This window comes from Zalophus californianus, chromosome 9 (assembly GCF_009762305.2).
Source record: "Zalophus californianus isolate mZalCal1 chromosome 9, mZalCal1.pri.v2, whole genome shotgun sequence".
In the NCBI taxonomy this organism is placed as follows: Eukaryota; Metazoa; Chordata; class Mammalia; order Carnivora; family Otariidae; genus Zalophus; species Zalophus californianus.
Genome location: NC_045603.1, coordinates 49,818,297 through 49,840,006, shown reverse-complemented (window position 1 = coordinate 49,840,006; position 21,710 = coordinate 49,818,297). Strand labels below are relative to the sequence as shown.

The 21,710-nt window shown below is 41.9% G+C and overlaps 1 protein-coding gene across 11 annotated transcripts in view; it reads right to left on the bottom strand.

The window, feature by feature from the left end:
• GRIP1 (glutamate receptor interacting protein 1) overlaps positions 1-21,710 on the bottom strand; it is a 660,679-nt gene that overhangs the window by 11,760 nt on the left and 627,209 nt on the right. For 8 of the 11 annotated variants that reach the window (XM_027593517.2, XM_027593519.2, XM_027593518.2 and 5 more), the window contains 4 exons: positions 13,183-13,339; positions 12,292-12,403; positions 12,126-12,170; positions 7,108-7,341 (listed from right to left, as the gene is read on the bottom strand). In XM_027593517.2, coding sequence (XP_027449318.1) covers positions 7,108-7,341; positions 12,126-12,170; positions 12,292-12,403; positions 13,183-13,339 — 548 coding nt within the window. Of the gene's footprint in view, positions 1-1,362; positions 1,737-7,107; positions 7,342-12,125; positions 12,171-12,291; positions 12,404-13,182; positions 13,340-21,710 lie in introns of those variants that run through there. The other 3 variants (XM_027593511.2, XM_027593516.2, XM_027593520.2) reach the window with 2 other exon arrangements.

Sequence of the window (21,710 nt, the reverse complement as noted above, 5' to 3'; positions counted from 1 at the left end):
TTCTGCTTTCGGTCTCCCAAGTCTGCCCTGGCCTGGCTCTCCTCCAGTTCTTGACACTTCCCGATTCCCTCTGACCCTACTGACCTCCGTTCTCCTCAGGTCTATGGGCCTCCTCGCTCCAGGGGCCACCTGCCTCGCTGGGTGGGAGGCATGCCCTCTGCTCACCCCCTGGGCCTGTGGGAATTCAGGGCCAGGCTCGCGGCCATTCAGGAAGGATGACAAGTTACATACAATGGACCAAACCCCTGCTGCACTGATTGCTGACGGTCTCAATTTTATTTCCTCATTCCAGGTGTTGCTGTGGTCAGACACTCCAAAGATGCTCAGAACAAGGACAGAGCTCTGTGTCTATTTAAGGGAAAGAAAGAGACAAGCCCTGGGCAAGACCACTATCAACGTAATCCTTACAATAGCCAGCCAGGTAAGAGGACAGAGCAGTGGGGAAGGAAGGGGGCTGGCAGGCTACTCTCCAAGGACCAGGGGAACAGAGTGACCCTCAGAGAGCACACCATTTGTAAGTGAACATCCTACAGATAATATCTTACAACCTATAAATGAACATATTTGACCACCACAGAGAGACATAAAAACATCAGAAAGAGATGAATGATCCCCAGCCAGAGCTAGACTTAAGGGAAGCTATTAACATTTCTGAAGAGGCGTGGTGGTGGATCCTCAACCAAGGGACAAGATGAAGTTCAAAAACTAAGAAGTAAGGCACACTGGAGCTCTGACACTGCCTGAGGGTCATCTGAGTCTGGGGGGCTGCAACTTTGTTGGGACTTACCTTTCTAGTGCTCAGAGCTCGGACCCTGCAAAGGCGGATGGCAACTTGCTGAAGAGTAGTAAGACGCAGGCTGAGCTCGGCCAGGGAGAGTGGCAATGGAAAGATGACCTCAAAGGCTTGGCTTTTATTTCCCTATAAATCATTGGGCAGCTTTAATCCTAACTTGGAAATCTTATTCTAGCATTCCTGCTTTTTCTCCCCCTCACTGACTGAGACATATCACCCCTTTGAACAAGTTTTATCATCCCATTGTCCTTCTCCTTCACAGGGTTAAACAAGCACACACAAATTTTAGACACAAGCCAATCATTTTTATAAGAATTATATCAGGGCGCCTGGGTGGCTCAGTTGGTTCAGTGACCAACTCCTGATTTCGGCTCACGTCATGATCTCAGGGTCATGAGATCGAGCCCCGCGACGGGCCCCAGCTTAGCAGGAATTCTGCTTAAGATTCTCTTCCTCTGCCCCCTCCCCTCTCTCAAATAAATAAATAAATCTTTAAAAAAAGAATTATATCTTTTACATTTTGAAAAGTTTGTTTTCACAGAATCACAGACAAAGGAAGCTGAGGGAATGATCCATTTTACTCATTTAAAACATACATGCAGACTCCAACCCTTATTCCACAACTCCACGTTCCCCCAACAACCTTCTGACGGTCAGCTGGCCCCGGTTCTAGGGAGAGCATATGCCCGTCAGACTGAGGCCGTGACTGGTAACTGAGCACGCATCCATCTGTCTGTACACAGATTCCAGGTCCAGTTTTCTTCTCCATCTCGGGGGCTCTGAGGCTGAATCTGCTTTTCAGGCTGGGAGGCCGTGGAGACCTCATATTCTGGGTTTCTGACACTGCTTGGCTGAGGCAAGACTCTGAAGGACGGTGACTTCCCCAGGCGAAATGCTATTTGTGAAGGCTCCTCTCCCGAGCAGGATCCTGCCCCCTCCTTTGCTAAAGGAGAAAACCAAGGTTCTGAGAAGGGATGTGGCTGATGCCTGTCAGACTGTGACCAGACCTCAGTCTGCCTGACGACGAAGCCTGTGTTCTTTCTAATATACCCCTTCTTGCCTGGAGGAAGAGAAACTGGGGCTAGCGACAAAGGGTAGGCAAGAGCAGAAGGTGCATATATTCAGTTTGTCATTTTTAGCTTCTCGGGACTTCCACAGTAAGACAATTGGACACCAGCTATTTGGAGAAGGTCGAGACCTGCCATGAGGACTCGTTTGATCTCGAGTACCAACTCCAAATGTCTGGTGAAGAAAGACGCATGTGTATGAATAAGATATGTTCTTCTATTTCATATTTCCTCCTAGGGCTGAGCCTCTCTTCCTGACTTGGGGAGAATATTGCAAAAGAAGCTTCCATTAGGCATTGAAAGTAACACTCCTTACAAGGACAAGAACAACTTTCTCATATCAAGAAAAACAAAGCTCTCCTCTCAAAGCATTCAGATACATTGAAAATGCAAGGTGAGCTTGGCTGGGGAAAAGGTTGAGAGTAGCCAAAGCTGCTATAAGAAATAAAGGGGGTCCTAATAGATGACTTCAATGTCCCAGGGTCATGCCACCAGCAGCCATAAATAAACATAGATGCTGAAAAAGGATTTTTAAAGCCTTTCTGTAAAATGATAAATACAAATAGCTGCATAGAGTTAAGGAATATGATTTTACTTAAAAACACAAATGACGGGGCGCCTGGGTGGCTCAGTTGGTTGAGCGACTGCCTTCGGCTCAGGTCATGATCCTGGAGTCCCGGGATCGAGTCCCGCATCGGGCTCCCTGCTCGGCAGGGAGTCTGCTTCTCCCTCGGACCCCCCCCCCTCTCATGCTCTCTCTATCTCATTCTCTCTCTCAAATAAATAAATAAAATCTTTAAAAAAAGAAAAAAAAACACAAATGACAAGGCAAAATGAAATGTCCAAGTGTTCTGAATTTGGGGAAACTTTCTACTCTACAGAAAAAGAAATCTTTTTGCTTTAAAGTATGTAAAGAAGTGAAGCTAGACTTCATCTCAGAAGTAGATCAAGTGGACATAAAGGATATTTAAGCAGCAGAAGGGAAAGAAAGGGTTATCAATGAACTATAGCTAAGATCACAGGCTCCTTACCTGTAAAGAGAAAGAATCTGTGATAAGCTATAGTACAAACCAGAATTCATTTTAAAGATAAAACCCAGAAGCTGCAGGGCCGAAGATGCAACCTCATTTCCTTTTCCCCTGCCACCCAGCTGCTGCCAATGATTTCAATGAAACAGAATAATCACCTCTGTTAGCAAAACCTAAAGGAGTGATCCTCAGTCTTTAGGGTGCAAAAGAATCCACTGAAGAGATTGCTAAAAGTAGCTTCCTGGCCTGCACTCCCAGAAAATGCTGACCGGGCAAGACTGGGTGGGGTTTGGGAAACTGAATTTTAATAAGCATGCCATGTAATCATGGGGGAGATCATCAGAGGTTTTTATGCCAAACTACTAAGGGAGTAGTCTGCAAACTTTTGATTGAGACCCATTAATAAATTTTGAAATCAGCTTAATATGATAGTATTTGAAAAAAGAACAAATTAAAAATAGAAAATGTTTGACATAAACCATACAGTCAAGTTTCAGATTCATTCCATCTATGAGTGTGGATGTTTGCATGTCCTGAATTGGGAGGTAAGATGCGTTTCGGATCATCTCAGCCAACAAATACTGAGGGGACCTGAGTGTCACTTCCCTGTGACCCCTTCCACCACCGTCCCCTCACCCCCTACTAAATATCAAATCATCTTGCCAGTTCTAACTCCCTTCCCCATCCACACAGCCAAAAAAGGAAGTGGGGCTGCATTGCTATGTTTGTTCCAAGTGTCATGAGGGAAAACTAGCTTTTAGGGTTCAGGAGTGGATGTAGACAACTTGAAGGAAGACTTGCCCAGACCTGGAAGGGCCTCAGTCACAGCAGATGATGTGAAATGAAAGAAAACCATATAGACCCTGACCTGAGCTTGGGACTTTCTGAAGGTCTGAAGAAAGAGAAGGAATGGCAAGGAGGACGGGGTGGAAAGTCATGGGGAAACAATGGAAAGAAGCTGAAACCCAAGAAGCTGGAAGATAAGCCCACACTGTATTCTTCATGTTGGAAGATGATGTTAGTAACCCGTCATCCAGAGATGGAGCTGCTTTTGCTTTTTATTTTTTTCTTTCCCGGAATGAGGATGGATACTTGCCCATTCATTCACATCCTCTGGATCCAGCTTCTCATGAAGCATAGTATGAGTTTGTAGGTGCTGGCTCAGACATGACCAGATCTGCCACCTGCCCTCAAGGAGACAGATTTCACCAAGTAGCCAACAGCCATGAGAAAGATGGCAGCCGGAAAATGACACCAAGCCTGGTGTGCTATTGACTTCATCCGGCCTCTCCACCCTGGTTTTTGCAGCCCCTTGGGAATTCCTCCACCAGATCCATTTGGAAATGGCCACCAAGGGGGCTCAGGGAACTGAAAACCAGCCCTCATTCCACTCCTTAAGCTATGCATCCAGCTTGGGATTATCTTCAACTTGAAGAAGGAATGTTTTTCTAATTCCCTGGGCCTTCTCCACGCCACCAGCCACCAGAGTGCCTTTCCCTCATTTTTACAAAGGAAAAATAAGCTAAAAAAAAACCCCTATAAGCTAGTAGTACCCCACTGGGAGGAGAACTCAATTCCATCAACAAGTCACTGTGCTTTTTCATGGAGTCAGGTGATCCTGCAGTGTTCAAAAGTCACCCATGTGCAGGATCAAATGACTTTTCCTCTCATGCACTTCAGCACTGGAGAACGTATGTAACAGCCAACACGTGGATGGCTTGACAGAAGCACTGAATCACTTACAAAAGGAAAAGATACCCAGGACGTGAGCAGACACCACTCCCAGAATCCCATGTTGCCAGGCTGCACACTCCCTGGCTGCCTTTCACTTCACTAGATCTTTTTTTTGTGCCTTAGGATGCCCAGGACACCATCTACTTTTGAGACTCCTATTTTGTTTGGGACCAATTCAGAAGAAAAGAGAAGCTACATGGGAGACGCACTTATTGCCACCACTAAGGGGAGATGAAGCGAAGGCAAAAAGAAGCATCCTGTGGCTTAGGTCTTGGCCCAACCGTGTGTGTGATCTGGTGTCCTCCCAGGTCACACTCTGCCACACAGATGTTCCAACCAGTCCCCACGCTGCCACCCATTGTGCTGGCATGTGGAGGAGGCCTTTTTTTAAAAAAATAAGATCGATTTTCAGCACAGGCACTTTTTTTAAATCTCAGCTCTAACGACCTGCACACCCAATTTCTCATCATTATCTTTGCTAAATGCTTTCAGGGCAGGAGGGATGGACCGATGGGTCTTTGTACTGGCGGACTATCAATAATCTCCCTTTGAGGCAAATGCCTCACTCTAGAAGGAAAAATGACTCTATTTTATACCTGCTATTTCCCTCTCCTGTAGATGGGGATAATACATATCTGCTAAGAAGTGCTATTGCAAGGGCTAAAAATATAGAGTATAGCATATAATAGGAACTCAATACCTGCTGGTATCCTTTCCCTTTGGGGCTGAAGGCGGCGCGGGGGGGGAGGTTATCAAGCATGCCCCACTCTGCCTGGGCAGGAGAATTTTTGAGAAGAGGGGTGGGCAGTATTCTTAGACACCTGAGGGAATCGGGTGAGGCTCACTTCTTCCTGGTACGGCTGAATTAGCACAGACCTGATAGCTTCTGCTATGTAACCACCAGAGGGGACCTTACAGCCTCCTCATGGGCTTTGTCAATTAGCATCTTAGGACATTTGACAGGCCGTGATGGCTGCTGTGTTCCAAACAGATGCCTCAATTCAGGGAAACTGGAAAAACAAGCTAACTTGTGACATGGGTCTAAACCTGTGTCCCCATCCTAAAATATCAGACACTTCTTTGCTTTTCTGTAAGTCTGTAATGCCTCTGAATGCACAAGGCTCCAATTCCAGGCTTTAGAAATTCCCTCAACATGCCACCATCCCTGACATCTCTTTGCACAAGCTTCCTTCTGGGCTCAGAATATCCTCCACCTTCCTGCAGAGTCCACACCTACTTCTAAGAAGCCTTTCCTGTCTCTTCTGTAGTGGGTGAGGGTCCACCCTCTGTCCCCCAAGGCAGCCTACTCTTGCCTCTCTCATTGTACCTACCTCACCATCTTCCCACTGCTTCCCAGCCAGTTTCCCCATTAGACTCCATGCCCCACGGGGATGCACAATACACTGGGTCAGTGAATGAATGTGCAGCATATGTGTATTAAATGAGTGAATGAGTGGTAAAAGAATCACCCCAGGATTGGAACACAAGGTTGAGAACTCAACTTCCCGTTCTAGTCTCTCCTGCACCACAACCTTTGTCAGCGGCAAAATAAATAGCTGCAAAAAGATATAAAATATCTTTTAAAGGGTGCTTAGGGAAAATGAAGACTTCAGAGGAAAAAGGGAGTGGCTGGCCTGTTACTTCCTCTCAATCCAACATTTACTTGCTTTTCTGGGTAAGACAAATAACTCATTTCTCGTTAACAGAGTATTAACTACAGAGAAGGTCTTGGTTCTCAAGAAAAGAAGGGGTGAGATTATGGCCATCTATACATCTTTATGTATTAACTAAAAATAAAGCATTAGTTCTACGGAAGAAAATCAGAGCTCTGCTCTCCTTGCTCCGGGTTTCTGCAAACACTGTCACTCGCATCTGCCTTGTTCAAACTCTGCCAGCAACTGAGATTCAGCTCTGTGTGGCACAGTAGGGTCTTCCATGAAGTCAGGTGAGGCAACCATCACAGGCCAAGATGGAACATACCAGGACTCGCCCTGTCCTGACCCAAGACTCTAAATTATGTCTCGAAGGGAACTTCATGTCTTCTGCGTAATATAACCATCCACTAAGTTTGTCATTAAAGATTAAGCATTCCTACATTCAACCTGAAACTCCTTTTCAATGAAGCCACGAGTGTATGACACTTAGGAAATCCTTCTCCCACTTCCAAAGAGGTTGGAATGACAAACCAATTCATCTAAACTCCACAGGATACCGAAGCCTCCAACTTTTGTAAGGTTTTGGCCAAGATTACATTTTCAGTAAATTCATTGCTCCAAAGTGAATTGTCCCTGCTCTACGGAATAACCTCCCAAAGATCACATTTTGAGAACCGAGTCTCTGATGATGTGCCTTTTGGCTCTCTCTGGCTTCCGTCCCTGGCTGAGCCCGCGGTAGAGTGTCATTCCCATGCTTGCCCCCCTGGGCGCTCACACTGGGCAGAATGGCTGCTAAATGGGACGAAGGAAAAGGAAGAAAGCATCCTGACCTTGTGCAGCTCCACAGGAGTTGGGGACATGATCTCCTTGATTTCTTGTTTCATTTTTCTCAGGGTGACAGACTTTCTGCCCACATCTGTGGGCAGGGTGTTGCTCCGAGTTGTTTGGCTATAATGCGGCCGCGAGCTACTCCGTTCCTGGAAGCTGGCCTGTCGCCCCAGCTGACTGCGAGGTGTTGGGGCCTCATGATTCAAACTCATCGTGCTCCCCGACATGATTGTCGCCTGTGGCATTGACAATTTTCAGAAACAATTATGCCGCGGACTAAGAAAAGGGTTTGGTTGCTCAACACTAAGCACATTTTTCCTTCTGCCCAGTCAAAATACAGTCTCTTCAGGGCACAACCAAAGGCCGGAGAATGGACGTACTAATTGAACTATGAAAGTCTGGGAAAATGCTTTCCAAGTGACATTTATAATACACATCTCAAATCCAACTTAAGTACTTAAGCCATTGGGTTTATTTAATCAAATACCACCCCTGGCAGTTTTGAGGCAAATTGAAAAGCTATAACATTTGCTCACTGCAAACTACATTTTAAGCATTAACTTTCCACTGAGTGGGCTCTAAAGATGGGATTCATGAAGCAACTTCAATATATCTTACAGAAATGGACTAAGAACTTTTCAATGGAACCAGGCGGTCTCTATTGGCAATGCTGCCTCTAGCCCCACCTAGAGGTAACAATGGGCTAAAACAGGGCTATTGATAGGCAAGAGCCAATGCTGCCCGCCTACCACTGGTACACTGTCTTTCCTTTGCCATGTGGCCTGTCCTAGAAGCTTGTAGAACCAGCTAGGTCTCCACACCATTTGGCGTAGGTCCACGTTTCTTAGAAACGGTCTTTGTGGGAGATAGTCAAAGGTCAAAGAGTAATCATTTATTGTGCTACTGGATTCAACTCTTTGCTCAAAAGCTGGGAAACTTGGATTGGATTTTACCAGTGAACAGGGAAGTTTGTTCAGATTCAAATATGTTCATATGCGGGACACCTGGGTGGCTCAGTTGGTTAAGTGTCTGCCTTCGGCTCAGGTCGTGATCCCTGGACCCTGAGATCGAGTCCTGCATTGGGCTCCCTGCTCAGCGGGGAGCCTGCTTCTCCCTCTGCCGCTCCCCCTGCTTGTGCTCTCTCTCTCTCTCTCCCCCTGACAAATAAAATATTAAAAAAAAAGTTCATATGCAAGGAGAAGCAAGATTAGACCCAAATATGACTGAGTCTTGGAAGTGAAACTAAAAAAGCATCTGAAACCAATGTCATGTTGTGGATGTTCATTTCTCATGGTTAGAGGATGCTAAAATTCTGAAAACATGTCTGTAAGGCAGCTCCATCCTCCTTGGTATGACGGTTGAATGATGATGGTAAACCAGCACTGGTGAGTCTGCCTGAGGTCATGGGACCAGAAAACAAACTCCACAGGCTGTGTTGCTGGCTACGCTGTGATCTAGTGGTTTACATTCATACTCATGCTAAAAGTAGCAGAGCGTCCTTTGTTGAGTCCTTGCGTTCGCCCACTTAAGCCACACAACAACTTTGAGATGGACACTGTTATGACTCCCAATTTGTAGGTGCAGAAACTGAGGCACACAGAGGCTGACTTACCCAAGGTCACCCAAGTAGTAAATGAGCCAAGGGCACCATCTAAAATTATTGATCAAGAGGGAACACTGCAACGTGATAGAGTTTTCATTTGTTATCTCTCTAAGATTTTGTAATTCCAAGTGACCTGGTGTTCGGCTACACACACACCAGTAAAGAGATCTTTGAATTGCAGCCAAGTATTGGCGCACATGTACATATATCTATGACTCCGTTGAAAAAGGAACAAAACCAGTTATCTTATCAATATCCTGACTAGGTTAGTTATTGTGTTGATAATTTTGAAAAAGAAAATTTTAGTCGTAAGAAAAACCTTACTGGTCATTGACCATTAACATGTGCTCAGTACCATATATATGTGTCTGTAGAATGTCAGTTAATACTTGTGGTAAGTCTCTATGATATGTATTAGAGTTATCATACCTTCCCACTTCAGTCATGGAAAGGGATGCCTGGATAAGGTGAGCAAGCTGCCCAAGACTCTGGGATTGCAGCCCTCACACTCGGATTCCAGAATCCTTATTCCCAGGCTAGATTGCTTCCCAGTCAAGTATTCAGTTGAAACATATAAAATTGACTTTTTAGGAGATTTAAAAAAAAAACCCTAATATGTAAGCCAATGTGGATTGTCCATATTATGGTTTATTTCAGTTAAATCTCTTTTTAAAATGGAAAGTTTTTGACTACTGGCTTTGTTGGTGTCATGGGACATCCTTTATTTATGGCACTTAACTCCCTGAAAGCATTTCTCTGTTTGTCCACTGTAAGTGACAGCACCCAGTGATTATTTTCTTGCAGTGGTGACCATCCATCTCTGGTTTTTTACCTACTTAGACAAATTATTGGCTTTGTTCACATCCATTTTTTGTATTCATTTTTCATGGGATCAGTGGGAAACATGTTGGAGGTAAAATACTTAATCACTACAATAGGGAGATAATGGTTTGAGCTTTGGCCACTACAGAAGTTCCAAACTGATCTAGAAAGACTTCTGATGGAGGCAAGGTTTCAAAGCACAGCTTGATTGCTTTGTTTAAAGTGAACTTCCAGGGGTGCCTGGATGGCTCAGCGGGTTAAGCGTCTGCCTTCGGCTGTGGTCATGATCCCGGGATCCTGGGATCGAGACCCACATAGGGCTCCCTCTCCCTCTGCCTGCTGCTCCCCCTGCTTGTACTCTCTCGCTGCCTAATAAAAAAATAAAAAATCTTATGAACTTCAATTGAATTACTATGAAGCAATATAAAAATTAAAACGTAAATATAAAAACTAAAATAAAATTTAATTACTTTAAATTATCTAAGATTTGTTTTCACTTCAGGATTATCTATTGCCTGTTCCCACTTTGCACAATTCATAGTGTATAGTTATAATCCCCCCCATTATCAATGAGATAACTGATATACATAAAACTTAGCAGGGTATGTTCAAGGGCTTTCTAGCTTATATTTAGTTAAGCCTTCTTCCTATATTAAACAAAAACCAGTGAAGGCAGTGTTCATTAATAAAAATGGCAAAAATAATAATTTCTATTGAATTATTAAGTGCTATGTTGTGTGTTAAGTGCCTTATAAGCATTAATCATTATAATCCCCTTATTTTATAGAATAAATATCTCATAAGACAGATTAAGTAACTTGTCCCAAGTCTTAGTTTGAATTTTTCTCTTTTGTTAAAACTGTACATTTTTCAGTGCTAAAGTTGAACCTAAATAACTGCTAGCTAATGGGGAGAATGCCATGCATAGTTTTCATTTCCATTTCAACTGTAACCATTACTCATTGGGGTTATAGTATACTGTAACGTTTAATATTGGACGTAAGTTTCACATGCAGGAAACTTGCTCCAAGGATACTTTTTTGCATTGTAACATTTACAATCAAGAGATCAGAGTTCATTAAGCTAGTAAATGAATCCTCTTTGTGATACAAGTATAAGTGAGACTTTTAATTTATAGATTTGCCAATCATTCTTCCTTGTTGAGGGCTTTAATTTCCTTTTGGCTTATAGATTCAACCCATTTCCTTTCTGGAGTTATAATTTCAAGGGCTACACCTGCCTGAAGCTAGGTTAGAAAAAGTTTCTAGGCTATTGCAACATAACTTCTATGCTCAGAGATGTTGTTTTCATTTTAGATAACTCAACTTCTGGGAGAAAACCCAATCTCATGGTGTTACTTTTTACATCACCCTTGTTTTACCTGCTATAAAAGAAGCTATTAGAAGAATAGCTGCTTCTTTAAAAGAGAAATAGCAAAATGCAAAGTGAAGAAGGCGTATGAGCCAAACATGCTTTCAAAAGCAAGGGTATGTTCAAGAATTGTGAATTGAGCTCATTATCCAGTTGGGCCCCTTCTGCTAATCATTCTAGGTACAGGAAGTGGTAAAAGTTTAAATAAGCCAGCTGATACTTAAGCATTTTACTCTTTTTGAAAGTTGCCTAAAAAGGAATCAATTGCTAATGTCTTAATTTATTTAAGTTTTATAGCATTATCCATTTCCAGGACCTTCAACTGTGCTCTGAAGTTTCAATTCATGCCAGGTAATACTATATTTATAAATTCAAACTAATATTTTCCTTCATAATTCTCTTTGCAGATTCACAAACATTAGAATCACATCAAATATCCACACATGCAATTGAGAAGCAAAATAATACAAAGATGAGTATTCATTTTAGAATTGCAGTTTCACCCACTTATGCCATTCACATTCCTTATGGTGACTTGGGGACCTCATATGACATCAAAATAAAAATGAGACTTTTGCCACTCTATTTTTTACAGCTCAGAAAATTTAAAAGAACATAAAAGGAAACAGTCCAGGACCTCCTAGACCAAAGTGTGAATATTGTCAGCAAATTCATGGCTTTGATTAAAGAACTCACCAGGAGTCCAGCTACTATGTTCCATCTCGCCACAACTCCCAGAATTCACACTAAGTTAATATGGAATCAGGATTTGCAATTAACAGCAAAGTACTGTGTAATATTTTGGCTGCTTTTCACACAGGCTGGCCTTTTTCACCAGCTGCATTGTCATCTACTTTAAGGGCAAAACAAAACAAAATAAAATAAAATTTCCTCTTATGTTCCTCTTCACGATCAAATTAATTGCTATACCAGGTACAAATGAAAACATGCCAAAGAAACCTTTCTAAAGCAGCTCCGAGAATGAGATGTGCCACTGCTGGGGGGCTTAGCTCCCTCCCCAGCGACTCAGTGGCAAACAGGTACAGTCAAAGGTTAGCAGGGAGCAATGGCAGAAGCCACAAGTCAGTAAGCTCGGGGTGGGGGGTGGAAGTGGGGAAATAAATACTTTCAACTGCACTGAATAAAATCAAATTGCTATCCAGAAGGCAAGGGGGCAGGGAAGGCAGCTTCACAAGCAAAAATATAAACATAAAGGGTAGCTACCAAGAGAGTCATGTTTCTCAAAGACACACGCCTGTCAGCTTTCTCCTGTGGAAAGGGGTTAAAGCTTTTAAATGAACTGATGTGATAAATGCAAACTCAAAAGGACCAAAAAAAAAAAAAAAATGAATGTAGAAACAATAAAAGTAAGTAGCAGGACCGAGGCTACCTCAAGTTCTCTCAGAATTCCCGACTGTCCACAGGTTTCCAAATCCTCCAGGGCTTGGGACCAGAAGTTCTCCTCTTGTTCAGCCTCCGAATTATCGGGAGCGCCTGTGAAACTGTCATCAAAAAGCACAGTCCGGGTTGAGAACTCGCCAGACATAATCCAGAATCTCTCTCTTTCCTCTCTCACACACCCAAAACATGGGAGATTCTTTTGGGATCTGGCTTTCTTCCAACTGTAACCTCCAAGTGAGGCTGCTTTCGAAAACGCAAAGTATCTCAAAGAACAGAGGGAAGGACCACGGTCTTACTAACTGAATTTGAGTTTTCATGGCTACTGTAGGTTGAACCGCATCAGCATGGCGTCATGGGGAAATATCTTTCAGCGGCTCTGCCTGGTGAAAGAGAAGTCAAACTTCCAAGAGAAAAATGGTTTCTCACTTATAAATATCAGTATAGATCATTTAAGGGCTATCAGTTTTTATGAATTTCCTTAAAATATTTTGGTAAGGAACAAAATACTAAAATATATCTCAATTCAAACTATGGGATCCTTGATGTATTTTTTTTTATGTAAATTAACGTGAAGCAACCTCTTAAAGGAAAAGAGAGGATACTAGTCAGAGAGTGAGGACAGGGTTTACAGATAGAGATCTTCCCATGTGCTACTATTGTTTTCATTAGGGGAAACTGAGCTCTTGCCTTGCTGTGGGGGTGATGCCACGCTCCTGCTGGGCAGGCACAGGTCTCTGAATCCTGCCAGGGGCTGGTGTGATGAGCGGTTTCTGTCATGCTCCCGATGCTAGCAATATGTGCCACCGGAAGTAGACAGATTCAGATCTGGGCTAATGGCCGCAAAGCAGTTTGGACAGGCAGCAGTTGATGAAAACCTTACCCACTGACTGTGGACCGGTCCCAGTCTTCATTACTCAGCCCCACGTCTGGGTAAGTCTGGCTTCGTGGCTTAGTGACTGGGGACAGGCTGCCTCTCTGCTTCGAACCCCTCCACTCGTAAGTGTTGAAGTTGTAGCCTGAGGCCTGAAAGCCAGAGCCTGAAACAAAAATCAGGTGTTACCTTCTGTTTCTAAGAAGGACTGCAGAGGGTCTGTTTGGTAATTTGTCTTTTTCTGCGGTTTCCATTAGTTCACTCGAGGCAGCTGATGTTAACTGAATTTGGGACCAGAAAGGCCATCAAGATAATACCCAAGCCTTACAGGCAAAACACATTCACACGCATTATGTTAACTGATTCCAACAACAGCTCTGAGGTAAGACCTTTAGACCCAAGCAGGAGAGCCCACTGTGTTGGACCCTTTTTCTTTTTTTAAATTTTTTATGGTTATGTTAATCACCATACATTACATCATTAGTTTTTGATTGGATCTGTTTTTATTAGGGCTCCTGCCCTGCTCTCTCTGGGCAAGAAATCTGCTGGGCCATGTGGGGAGCTGCCCACAAGACCCGTATCCAACCCTATTTCTAGAGCAAATTCTAGAAAGTCAGAATGCTGAACTTCCTGCCCAGATACCCTGTGTCACCTACAGGATGTATCTCAAACCTTTTGAAGGAGCTTGGCTCTGGGACGCAAAAACCCCCAGTCGTCATATCAAGGAATAATTTGGGAAAGCTCCGCTCCTGAGAGAAGGTCTCCTGGGAGCAGCGCCTTAATTCAACCAGGCACAGACTCCTGGTAAGGCTTCTCCCTCCCCCCGAACCTGCCTGTCTCTCTGCACCTCAGAGTTAGAATCCAAAATAGTTGTCGGGGTGGGAGGTGGGCACATTATTATGTTTATCTGAATTACAAAATGAAAACTGACTTCCTTTCTGACAGGGAGTTAAGTCCGATTCACTTGATAGGTGAGGCAGGGTGGAATGGCTTTGGCAATTGGGTTATAAAATGGACATTTTCCATAAATTTGAGCTAAATCTGTGGTTCTTGATTTTGACAAAAATATGTTAAGGCATATTAATGACCAGCTAGAAATTATAGTCTTTGCAAGTATTTAAATTTGGGGAGAAAAAAATGACATGACAACTTTAAATGTGTGATGGGGTATGCGGTTTTTCAAAATTCTTTTCAAAATTTAAATAGGGGAGCAGGGGCTTGCAGGCAGGTCTGACTCTACAGCGTGTGCTATAATCATGATACATAGCTCCATCCACCATTTCGGGTTGTGACCCCACTGTGTGTGTGTGTGTGTGTGTGTGTGTCTGTATGTGTTTACATGTGTGTACCAGGTTGCAATATAATATGTATTTCTTACTGTGTTTAAAAACTATTAAGACAAAAACCAAACAAAAAACCTCCCAAAAACCAAAATAGTTAATACAGCAAACAGGCCTTGGCTGCCATTTTCACATACAATGAAACGAGCGTATCACATAAGATGACTGTCACCACGGCATCCCTGTTTCGTCTTACTACTCACTTTCCCTCCACTTGTTAGAACCTATAATGTCATCCTTACTAATAGAGTGCAGAGGAAGCAGGATGCCCGAAGGATAATGCTCTGATCAAAAGGACTTGATCTCAAGAATGCAGGGGAATGCCCAGAGCTGCAAGAACCTTCAATGGACCTTCTGTTTTAAGATACCAAGCATTAGGAGTCTTTGGCGCAGAGAAAATATTTACAGTTTGATATCTCATTTTCTTCCTGGGTAATAACAGAAGTATGGCTAGCTATTTGGGAAGAAATTCTGTGTGATCAATTGTGCTGTTTTCTGTTGGAAGCATTGAATTAAGGAAATGCACGGGTCTCTTCTTGAAGGGGAGTGCTGCAAATCACTGCATTTCTCCTGACTTTCTCTTACAGGCTATCCATTTTCTCCTTCCCACAGAGAGAAACCAACCCCCCAAATAAGTGAAGTCTCCCTTTTTGTGATACAAAAAGTGTTAGGGGAAGCCTCACTTCCCTTAACTAGCTTTCAACTTGCTAAGAGCCAAATGCTAGGTATCCTTTTCTGATAAGCATTAACCTGTTTGATCAATCAGTTCCCTGGGGAAATTCCAACATGTTTTAAACTGGGCAGATTAACTTTCTGATTTTCCTTCCAACTGTTGTTTGCAAGTAGTTCTTGGTGATTGGGCAAGAATGTAAGGATGGCCTTGAGCAGATGCGCAGCATTGTTCGTTACTCGGGAAACACCTCCCTCGAAAAGCATGTCTGCCTACACCAAGGGTGCCTTGTGTTAGTAAGCAATATTAAATGATTATTGCATTACAACAAAGCAGGGCATGAAGAGGGGATAAGATTCAAATATCCTTGGGTTAGATATAGGCTCAAAAGACCTGGATCCATGCTGTGCTGGCACAGGGACTGAGTAAGAAACATGGGTCCAAATCCCAGCTTTGCCACGTCCTTGCTCTGTAGCCTCAGCCAATTCACCTCAGTGTAAGATATGGGTAACCATACATATGTGCCTCACCAGCTTGACATGAGGACTGAGAATAACGCACACAAACTCTCACACATAATGAGGTTTTAATAAATACAGATGCCCATCACTTTTATTATGTGCTAAGCCATTCAACTTCTCAAGATCTCAGTTTCCTTCTCTTTCATGCTGCCTGGAATGTAGGTGAAATAACTGGTACCCTGGTAACCATCCTGGATCATGTGGTAAGTCCAAAGATAGAAGCCAAGTGCTAGGCATAATAAAGAAGAAAAATTTAAGAGCATGGGTCTTCGAGGACACTGTGGAGTTATATGCCAGCTCTGAAATGCCTACTTTTTAAAAATGATTTATGTCACTGTAATACTAGGGTATTCAGTTCTATTCAGTTAAATCAATCCAACTGATATGCTGGGTTACAGTTAGTTTTTTAGATCTGACTTCCCTCTCATTCAAATCCTAACATCTAGACTTGGGTTAGGAGTAGGGAGATAGCAACTGATTCTGGCTGCATGTCCAACCCAGCTTTCTAGCAAAACAAAACAAAACAAAAAACAAAAATAGTTGATATTTTAATCCATAGCTGACTCCATTTCTACTTCTCCACTGATTTAGAATGGATAAAGGCGGGGATTGATGAAGATATTAACATATTGATTAACCTACCTAGTGCTGTGCTTGGCGAGTAGTGAGAAGCTCAGGATGTGTAGAATAAAAGGTACTACAAGGAACTATCAGGAGATGAGATTGATGAGTGGTTGGGAACTAGATTACAAAGAACTCTGGTTTAAACTGAGTACCGTTATGTTGGTTTGTTTTTTAAGGGAGGGGCAAGATTAGATTTAGTTTATTTTTTTAAAAGATCATTGATAGTAATATACTCAAAGTAAGGAGATGGTGAGGAAGTAAATATTTCAGGCCTGATGAAGGTTTTATAACAAAGGTGTGGTGTCTAAATGTGGTGTCTGGGAGGGCCTCCAAATGTAGGGTGACAATTGGCTGGAGGCAGATGGTGTGGGCAGTGAAGGGATTCACCTGAGGCAGAACAAAGGCGATAGAAGTTTATTGAATCCACTGCCAGAGAGCAGTGAGCAGGACAGGATGGGAGAGGCTGTTTGCCCTGAGGCGGGGGGGGGGGCTGCTTTTAAAGGGGGAAGGTGTGGCGACCTATGGAATTCTCCCTTTTTTTGGTGACTGTGCCTGGCTATCTTAAGGTGGGTTGCCTGTTGGGCCTGTCTGTATCCAGCCAGGGGGCGCTATGGGCCCTTTCTGCATTCTATTGCTCAAGCCTGTGTGCCTAAAAGTAGCCTCCACAACAGACAGCAATGAATGGAGAGACAGGAGATACGTGAAGCTGGAGGGAGGAGAGGCTGGGTCCTAATGATACTGCGGGCCACCTGCCTCAACCAGGGTCTTTACTACAGTGGGAGAAAAATAACTAACTTGTTTAAACACCATCATTTGTATTTTCTTTCATATGTAAGTGAACTCAATCCCTAACTGATGTAGGTGGAGGATGATTGCATAATTTAAAATAGGGAATGTCTGATGGAAATTAAGTAAAGACAAGCTGCTTGCCATAGTTGAGAAGTTCAGAGCCCTGAGGAATATCCCTTTACACAGGGAATCAAACTTAAAAGCCATAGGAGGAATGGAATGAATGAGGCAGCCCACATGTAAGAAAAAACCAACTACCAGACATATAATTATATAATTGTTTTTACTGAATGATGGTGTGAGCACATTAAATTAAATTAAAATGCGGGGATGATACTGGAAGCTAGGTTTTAAATTCAAAATTGATAAAAGAACACATTGAAAGATAGATGTAATTTTAAAAAATGTATTTCCTAAGTAATTACCCTTTATATTTAGAATTGGAAATCTTCCTTTCTTTTTTCCTCCCTCTTTCTTTTCTTCCTTCTTTCCTTCTTTCAATCTAGGTTTCAATATTTGTTTTTATCCTTTGTATCATAATGTGAGGTGTGTTATGGACTGAATTATATCTGCACCTAAGTTCATATATCGATGCCTTAGCCATCAATGTGACTGTATTTAAAGAAAGAGCCTTTAAAGGGGTAATTAAGGTTAAATGAGGTTATAAGCTGGGGCCATAGTTTAATCTGATTGGTGTCCTTATAAGAAGAGAAAATTTGGACACACACAAGAGATGCCAAGGATGAGCACACACAGAAGAAAGGCCATGTGAGGAAGGGAGAAGGCAACCATTTGCAAACCAAGGAAATAGACCTCAGGAGAAACCATACCTGATACCTTGATCTTGGATTTCTAGCCTTCTAGGCAGTGAAAAATGAATTTCTATTTTGTTTAAGCCACCCAGTCTCTGCTATTTTGTTATAGCAGCCAAAGCACACTGATACAAGGTATAAAATTCAGTCTAGATTCCTTTCACTGAGAGTAATGTTTAGTTTTATGCATTAGTGTCATGGAAAATAAGTCTTCACAAATGTTGGCACTTCTAATAGCATACGGAATCTTGGTACAATGATTTTTATTTTGAGGGTAACCATACTTCAGATACTTGTAAAATTCTCATATTCCAACAGTGTACTATTTGGTTTTCAGTACTACAATATTGGGCAGATTAATATCTTACATTTGTAGCTCTTAATTCACACTCAGTATTAATTTTAAAAAGCGAGCTAAACAATGTTGGTTCATATTCATAAAATCTGAAATCACAGAATGGTTTTGGAATTCAGTCTTCAACTCTACAGTTTTGGGACTGTAGCTCCTGCCATTACTTTCATTTTTGGAATGCAATTTTAGTATAGGAAAGCGAGCCAGATAATTCCTTGCCTAATTTGTTTCCTAAAAATCTAGTTTTGTTAAGAATGAGAAAATCACATCATGCATTTATATAACTATTTGTAATTGTTCTAGCCAAGAAATATTCAAAGTGTTTAGATGAGAATGTGGTTTTAAAATGGCAGAGCAAAATGGTTCTCTACCTTCTCTAGAAATCACCTCAAAACAGAAAGGGTTGACAAATAACATAAACTACATCTTCAGCAAAACTAGAATCTCAAACCATAAATACATAAAAAAAAAGTTATCAAATTCCATGAGTCAAACAGGGGGTGGAAGGTGGTGATAAGAAGCCAAGAGGAGACACCTATTACCAGCGATTTCAGAGAGGGCCCAGTCTTCCAAAGCAGGGGCCATGGCAAAGAGCAAAACAACAATGCTTTGTTTGAAACACTAGAATGGCTTATATAGGCTGGTAGCAGGAATTTCCCCAGAATCAGTGCACCAGGGTAAAGCCAGGGAGGTGGGTGGAAAGACAACACCTACAGATACACCACTAACTGCAGGAAGCAATCTATCAGTGAGGCACGCTAGCAGAGAGGAATTCTGTATTGTTGGCAGCCTACAGTTGTCAGTCTCTGGGCTGAGTAAGAATGCACTCATCACACGTTACTGTGAACTGTGGGGTAATTTTTGCTAGCCTGGAGCACAGCTTGGCCTCTTCTGTCTCAGACCTTCTTTCAAACTTCCGATTTAGAAAGAAGTCATCTCATGCAAAGATGAGCAATAATTCAAAAGGAACTGGCATAAGATGTATACCAAGTTAATATTAAAAAAAAAAAAAAGGAGAGAAGGAACAGAAAAACAAAGCAATAGCTGATGAAGGATACTCATGAGTAAAAGACTGCCATGCAGCAAATGATAAATATGACCAACTAGATCTTCACAAAATGTTAAAAATACACACCGAAACTATCATCTCTATAAAGCAAGAGATCAAAGCAAAGATATAAGAGCTCACAGAAAACTGGGCAAGCCAACATGACAGAAGGAGATAAAACATGAGCTTGTAGAGAGCAGAAGAGATATTAATGAGAAAAATAAAAGCCCCCCCCCCCCGCCAATGTCGAGAATACTGCTCAGTGTTCTGCTCTGTGTTACTCTCTTTATGTACTATGTTGTGTTCCCTAACTACATTAAAGGGAAGTTGGGCTTTTTGACTGTACATGTTGGTGTCCCTTTTCTCCCCCTAATTTTTTATTTAAATTCTAGTGTAATATTAGTTTCAGGTGTACAAATAAAATTTGTACACCTGATTCAACACCTGCATAATGTTGGTCTCTTCTCAACCATCAAAATCTTTATGAAAACTACAAGGAAGCATGGAAATAGATGAATTATGCAGCGAATTCTAGTTATAAACAGAAAATCTAAGAATGGAGTAAACTTAATCAGATTAAAAGCAAAAATTTATTTTAGAAAACAAGAATAGAACTGATAAATAATGCAAGGGTCAGTTCTTTGGAAAAATGCCAAATAAAAATAAACCATTACCAGTATACTCATGGGGAAAAAGAATAAAAATACAAATGTACCAAATATGGAACAATATTGGGGATATAATTCTAGAAACCGGGAAAATAAAAAGAATCAAACAAATTTCTTAACTGTGTGCAAATACATTTGAAAACCTGTATGAAACAGATTTTTATTTTTAAGATTTTATTTATTTATTTGACAGAGAGAGACACAGCAAGAGAGGGAACACCAGCAGGGGGAGTGGGAGAGAGAGAAGCAGGCTTCCCGCCGAGCAGGGAGCCCGATGTGGGGCTCGATCCCAGGACCCTGGGACCATGACCTGAGCCGAAGGCAGATGCTTCGACAACTGAGCCACCCAGGCGCCCCAAAACAGATTTTTTCTCTGAGAAAATACAAATGATAAAAATGACCTCAAAATGGATCCAGCAATCCCACTTCTGCACATATATCCAAAGGAAATATAGTAGGTATCTTGAAGAGATAAAACTGTGGCATTACTCACAATCGTCAAGATATGGAAACAACCTAAGTGTCCATTGACATATGAATGAATAAAGAAATGTAGTATAGATACACAACAGCCATAAACATGAAGGAAATCCTATTTGCAATGACATGGATGAACCTGGACAATATTATGCTAAGTGAAATAAGTGAGAGGCAGAAAAAACAAATACTATATTAGCTCACTTGTATGTAAAACCTAAATTAAAAAAGAAAAAGTCAAACTCAACTCTTAGAAACAGAAAATAGAATGTTTGCCAGAGGTTGGGGAATGGGAGAAATGGAGAGATGTTGGTCTAATGGCATAAAGTTTCATTTATAAGATGAATGAGTTCTGGGAATCTAAAGTAGAGCATGGTGACTATAGTTAAAAAATAATATTGTACTGTATACTTGAAAAGTGCTAATAAAGTAGATCTTAAGCATTCTCACCACACACACACAAATGGTAACTATGTAAGTTGATGGGTGTGCTCATCAACTTGATATTGGTAATCATTTCACAATATGTGCGCATATCAAAATCATCACATTGTCCTGTTAAATATACACAATTTTATTTGTCAATTATACCTCAATAAAGCTGAAAAAAGTGAACTCAAAAGAGAGAAAGATCTAAAGATTAATGTGGGATAAGACAGAAAACATAGCTACCTGAGTTGAGAGTCAGGAATTACAGACCAAAAGCGCTACACCATCCATGAGAATGTCAGACTCTAAGTACCAGCAAGTTATCGTTCTCCCCTTGTATTGATTGACCTTTGCTAAATCCAGGGAAAGGGTTTTCTGAGTTAGAAAGAGGAATAAAGGGGCGCCTGGGTGGCTCAGTCGGTTAAGCGTCTGCCTTCAGCTCAGGTTGTGATCTTGGGGTCCTGGGATTGAGTCCTGCCTTGGGCTCCTTGCTCCACAGGGAGCCTACTTCTCCCTCTGCCTCTGCTTCTCTCACTCTCTCTGTCCCCCATGAGTAAATAAATAAAATCTTAAAAGAATAATAGAAAGAGGAATAAAGAAGACAGAAGGGGGCCAAAGCATAAGATTTTGATAAGGCAGAAGGGCATGAATATAAGGGTCAGGAGAATGAGAAGTGGAAGAAGCTGACCCAGAGGCAGACTAGAAAAGTTTTTCATCCTAGAGCTGCACAGTAGAATTGAGAGTCATCCCACTGTGAGACTTTTTTTTTTTAAGATTTTTTTTTTATTTATTTACTTGACAGAGAGA